The sequence below is a fragment of the Carassius carassius genome, chromosome 28, assembly GCF_963082965.1.
Source record: "Carassius carassius chromosome 28, fCarCar2.1, whole genome shotgun sequence".
NCBI classification, from domain to species: Eukaryota; Metazoa; Chordata; class Actinopteri; order Cypriniformes; family Cyprinidae; genus Carassius; species Carassius carassius.
Window position 1 is genome coordinate 16,162,095 of NC_081782.1, and position 6,000 is coordinate 16,168,094.

The following is a 6,000-nucleotide window of genomic DNA, read 5'->3' on the forward strand; positions in this document are numbered from 1 at the left end:
TTATATCAATAATTAATTCATCTACGAGAAATCCGACTGGTAAGAACAGAACATCTTGTTCTCACGCAGGACAAAATTCTGCAAACATTGCACAAAACATCAATAAAAATCAATCATAGCATTGCACACTACAAGAATATTCCTGTGATTTTTGTTGATATTCTCATCACATATAAACACCACACACACCTACCCTCTTACTCCTCCTGGTGGTTATTTGTGTGATGTTTTGGACTTCCAGAGATGTCATTATCACATAATACACTCAACACATTGTGCGCTGGGATTTATTTCCTGTCAGTACATGAAATAAAACCCATTTAGAGCCGAAGTAATGACTCTAACTCAGGTAAAGTATGAGTGATGAGAGAGTATTGCTGTCTGATCTTCTTACCAGCTTTTACCCTTTGACATTTTCAGACTTTTCTTTTTTTTCATCCTGTCATTTTATGTGATTTTCTTCTATTTTGTTTCCCATTTGTATGTTGTTGTTGTTTTTTTTTTGTTCTCATCTTTTTCATTTCCCACTGGATCCCTTAGGGTATTCTTACACAAGTAAGTGTTCATTTTCCCCCGTGATCATTATCTTTTGATATCATTGATATTTCTTCATATTTTATTATTTGTTAATATCTTGTCTAGTGGTTATAGGATTTAAAGACCCCATGAAATCAAAATGAGAGTTTTATGGATTTAAGTCCATGCCTGTAATGAGGTCAGCCGTATGCTATTTTACTCGTAAAAGTTTACTGAATTAACATTTTTGTGCTCTTTGGAATGAGACTGTCCTCAAATTAGCAGTAGCAAGTATCAAACCAACATGGCTGTGACATTCATTACACTAAAGGCTACTTCCTGTTTTATTGGGATATAAATTAACACATTAAAGATAACTTGGTTCTCATGTTCTTATGGTGTCTTTAAGTTCAAATGCTAGCCTTTTCCTCAAACAAACAAAAGAAGTGAACATGTTCTTTTTTCATATGCTCCCTAGATGGGATTTTTCATTTTCACACTGAGGACACAGGTTTGTTATGGAGCTGTATGACGATCTTCATAGTTATGATTGTTTAATGTTAAAGGAGTGGTTCACTTCCAGATTGAAAATTTCCTGATAATTTATTCACCCCCATGTCATCCAAGATGTTCATGTCTTCCTTTCTTTAGTCGCAAAGAAATAGATTTTGGAAGGGTTGAAGGTCTAAATTGCAGATTCAAAACAACTTCAAAGGGCTTTGAGAGATAATCTCCCAGCAGAGAGATAAGGGTCTTATCTATTGAAATGATCTGTAATTTTCTTAGAAAAATACAAAATTATATACTATACTTTTTAACTACAAATTATCATCTTGCACTAGCTCAACCTTATGCATTATGGAATCATGTTGGAAAGGTCACGCATGGTTAGTTGTTTGTCTTTGTACTTCACTTTCAAAAAGGTAAGGGTCTGTACATCTACCTGTGTCACACATAGAGCTGGATGATTAATCGAAAATAAATCAAAACTGAAATTCGGAACCTGTAACCCACGTAATTTTTCCATGTCAGTTATTTCGTTATTTTAATCCTGTTAATTCTTCCCCATTAAGACCATTCTGCCGTGTATGTTGTCAGCGCTATACAGGCGTGTACTGTATTACCGTTGGGCCAACATTGCAAGCTTTTGTTTACAGTAGCAGGTTGGCATGGCAACTTTTGTATTTGCCAGCAATTTGGCAGAGTACGTATTCTGTGCTGGGTTTATTTTTTATTTTTTTGGCATTCATGAGCGCTGCATCTCGTGCTTTAGATGCAAGGTCAGAGTGACAGGACAGGAAGATCCTGAGAGGAAGACCACATGCAACAGCAATCATGACTCAGATGTATAACTATGAAGTCAAAAAATATATATATATATATATATATATATATATATATTTAAGGTAAACATTTAATTAATCAAAGTTGTTTATGTTACGTTTTATTTACCAGCCCTAGTCACCTGTGACGTTTCCAACCTGACTATGTAATGTTGAGGTAGTGCAAGATGTTAATTTTTATTTTTTAGAAAATAAATGATTGTTTTGCTAGATAAGAACCTTATTCCTCAGCTGGAATTGGGTAGAGCCCTTTGAAGCTGCATTGAAACTGCAATTTGGACCTACAATCCACTGGCTACCATTGAAGTCCACTATATGGAGAAAAATCCTGGAATGTTTTTCTTAAAAAACTTTGCGAACATCTTGGATGACATGGGGCTGAGTAAATCAGGAATTTTTCATTCTGGAAGTGAACTTTCAAACATAAACCAAGAAAATCCTTCTGAAGGTAATATAAGTTGATATAACAATGTTCTAGTTTTGTGGTTGCAAAAAGCCTCCACTTGTCTTCATCTTTAGGCAAAATTCAGTTAATTAAATTAATAGTATGCACAAAGTATTTAAAGTTTAGCAACTTTAAATATTTCTTTAGCGATTGAGATCCAGTGTGATGTGCTTACAGTGTCACGTGCTTTGTCCAAAAACTAATGCATGATCCTTTAGTATTGTATCAATACTTCAGTGTTTCCTCTGTTTTTCATTGAGAAATATGATTTGACAACTTATCAGTAGTGTTTACTAAGGCAGTCATCACTCTCACTGTTGCTCTTACAGGATTTGAACAAACTTGTAACCCTGAGTATTAAAATTGAATATATAACTTATCCCATACTGTTTGTGCTCAGTGTATATTTAACACCTCAAATTGTCCTGCAAAAGCAGTGATGTTACTTTAATAAGCAATAATATTAATTCACCTCTTCAGGCTCTTTTATTTTCCTAATGTAAAAACTGTCAACCAACACCTTGACAACTACTCTGAAGTCTTTAACAATTAGTGCCATAGCCACTACCAGGAACACCCTAGCAACTGCATAGCAACTTTCATGAATACATGAATACCCTAGCAACTGCTTAGAAAGAACTGCTTTGAACAACTTGGCTATAGTTAACAGCCATTGGTCGCAACACCATATTAAATACCCAGAACACTTTGGCAACACATTGCAACTCAATAGCAACCACCAAAAACAACTTAGAAACAGAATATCAACACGCTAACAACCACTTTGAACAACTTAACAAGCACATAGCAACAGGCTTGCAACCACTGGGAAAACTGTAGCAACCACAAACTGTAGTAACACCATATTAACCACAGAGAGCATTTTGGAAACTCACCCAAGCAAGTCCATAGCAGCCACCAAGAACACCTTACTAACAGCATAGCAACACAATGGACCACTCATAACATAAGTTGTCAGCTGCAAAGCAACAACCTGACAACCAACACATTGATAACCACTTTAACAAGTCTTTATCAACCAGTGCCATAGCAACCACCAAGAACACCCTAGCAACCAAGAACACTTTACAAACAGCATAGCAACAAAAAATTAACAATTTTCAACTGCATAGCAACAAACTGAGAACTGACACACTGACAACCACTCACAAAAAAACTAGTGCCATAGTGACTACCAAGAACACCCTAGCAACTGCATAGAAACCACCAAGAACACCCTAGCAACTGCTTTAAAAGAAATACTCAAACACTCAGGACACTTCAACAACCAAATAATAGCAACAGCCAAGAACACCCCAGTAAACATATAACAACACTCTAAAGAACAATTTTGCTACTGTATAGCAACACAGTGAAAGCCAAGCAGCTGCATAGCATTACCGTAGCAACTGTCACACCACACCAGATCTTTACAATCACCACTCAACGTTTTCTTCAGAATATGTAAACAGTGAACTGGTTTGAGTGATTTTCAGTTGGTTAAGGCTAGAGGGTATATATATACATACATACATACATACATACATACATACATACATTTTTGCATTATTGTAAGGGATTGGGATAGGTGTAGACATTAATAAAACACAATCTAAGAGGTAGAAAATGTAATTTATTGTTAGCTTCCGGTTTTAGCTGTATTCCTTCTAGCCACAGCCTGTTTTTAACCAGACCATATGCTCAATCTCTCAGAGGAAATCCTGCTCAGTGTGTCTCTGCTTTTGTGCTCAATGTTGTGATCTTCGTAATTAAAGCCATTTTGAGTTGCTTGGTTTTATGTTTTTCTGCAGTTTGCTAACCCTTGACTTGTTCTGTTTTTCACATGGTTACATTTGTGTCTGTATTTTTGTATCTTTCATGCAACCTCTTCCAATTTCCTTTCAACCAATCATGTGCGTGCATATGATGTGACTGTGTCATGTGGCTTGCATGGTGCTGGTGATGTCATCATCCACACTGACAAGCAGAAGGTAAACACTCGGGCCCGGCACCATCCTCTTATGTGCAGGATTAGCTCTCACTCGCATCGGAATCAACGCATTCATCCCTAAGCAGCCATTATAACTCACTCCTGTCACATTTCTAGAATTAAATCCCCTCAGACAGGTCATGAAAATTCATCCATTCCCAATTTTTAACGGAGATTGTTACCCTTGAGCAACCACTGCGCTCTGACTGCACAAATTATCTTCCGTGGTGAATATGCAATCAAAAAAGAAAAAAAGAAAAAGTTGATGCCATGTCCTGCCAACCATGGAAATGACATCAAAAGCTCTGGAGCTGAAAAACATTTCCCCAGAGCGATCGCTGGGTACGACGATCTCGCTCTTTTATGTTCAGTTTAAACATTTTGACAAGCAGCGGGTTTACAGACACTCGACACTGACGTCTTTTCATCCTGTGCTGCTTTGGATATGCTGCTACCAGTGTACAATTATATCCAAATTAGGAAAGCCCTAAAAATGCTACAGCAGACGCTGTGAGTGGTTGATCTCAATGGTTTATTTATTCTCCGGATTCAAGCATGTTTCAGTAACTTTCACAGTACTGCATTTCCTTTCAACGCACCTTTGAACCTTTTAGAGGGGTCCTCCTCTCCTCTCCAAAGTTTGTCCTTTGATGAATCGGTTGTTTTTGCCTGCATGTAAATTTTATGTTGACTCTGTACAGAAAAATATTGCGCCTTTCTTTTCATTGCACAGTTGCTTATTTTGCTTGCACATCTTGACTTATGATACAGGTTTTACAATGTTTCTGTGATTGGAATATATTGGTCTGTTTTGCTTGTCTTTTTATAAGACAAAAAGGGGCAAATTTATTGAACAGTTGCATCATTTTACGTCTTTATTCACAAACCACACACAATCCGGTTCAAGCAGTTAAATAGTACCATGTACATTTAAAGTAATAGTTCACGCAAAAATGTAAATTCTGTGATTAATAAGTCACCCTCATACGACGTTCAAATTTGAATGCACGGAAGTAAAGAAATTTAAAAGAATGTAACTTTTTTTTTTTTACGTTTTTGAAAAAAAAAACTTTAAGGCTTAAATGCCTTAACTTCCTGTAGTTGTGGCCAATTCAGCTCAAATTCCAGCTGATGGTTTTGAAAGCCCAATTCTGCAACCTACGCCATTTGGGGCGTGTTTGAAATATTACCTAATTTGCATTACGCATTTAGCGAATCTGTCGCTAAAAAAACAGTCAGCGCGTGCAAATAAATGGCACAATTCATTCTTGGTGAATTCTCCCCAGAATATCTCAATGTGGCTGCCATTAAGATAATGAACATGCAAATTCATTTGCAAACGTGTAAAACTCTTTATTTTTAGTCTCATTTAATTTACTGCTGTTTGCTCCCTTGTGTATATGATAATTTCATTCACTGTATCCTGTAGGGACAGATGGCCAAGGAGGATGGAATTAATCATGCAGTTCTTGCACTTTCATTATTTAAGAGATGAGCGTTTATTGATGACCCTTTAAACTGTCAGTCGAGTAGAATAGCTGCTTGTTAATTGAGCTGATTGTTTGGGATTGGAGCTCCTCGCATCAGTTAGTGGGTCTTCTGCCATTTTACGTGCTGCACTTTTATGCCCCCAGAACACATTAAGATTAATTACTGCATTTTTATCACATCTCATTCCGTTTTTGCAGTTACGATAGTGTTTGGTA

The 6,000-nt window shown here is 36.7% G+C and overlaps 1 protein-coding gene across 19 annotated transcripts in view; it reads left to right on the plus strand.

Moving 5' to 3' along the window:
* Positions 1–6,000, plus strand: part of ncam1b (neural cell adhesion molecule 1b) — a 102,607-nt gene that overhangs the window by 78,398 nt on the left and 18,209 nt on the right. For 9 of the 19 annotated variants that reach the window (XM_059514591.1, XM_059514595.1, XM_059514600.1 and 6 more), the window contains 2 exons: positions 541–555; positions 995–1,027. The exons of 8 other annotated variants lie outside the window; for them this stretch is intronic. In XM_059514591.1, coding sequence (XP_059370574.1) covers positions 541–555; positions 995–1,027 — 48 coding nt within the window. The remainder of the gene's footprint in view (positions 1–540; positions 556–994; positions 1,028–6,000) is intronic. 2 more of the 19 variants (XM_059514593.1, XM_059514594.1) reach the window with 1 other exon arrangement.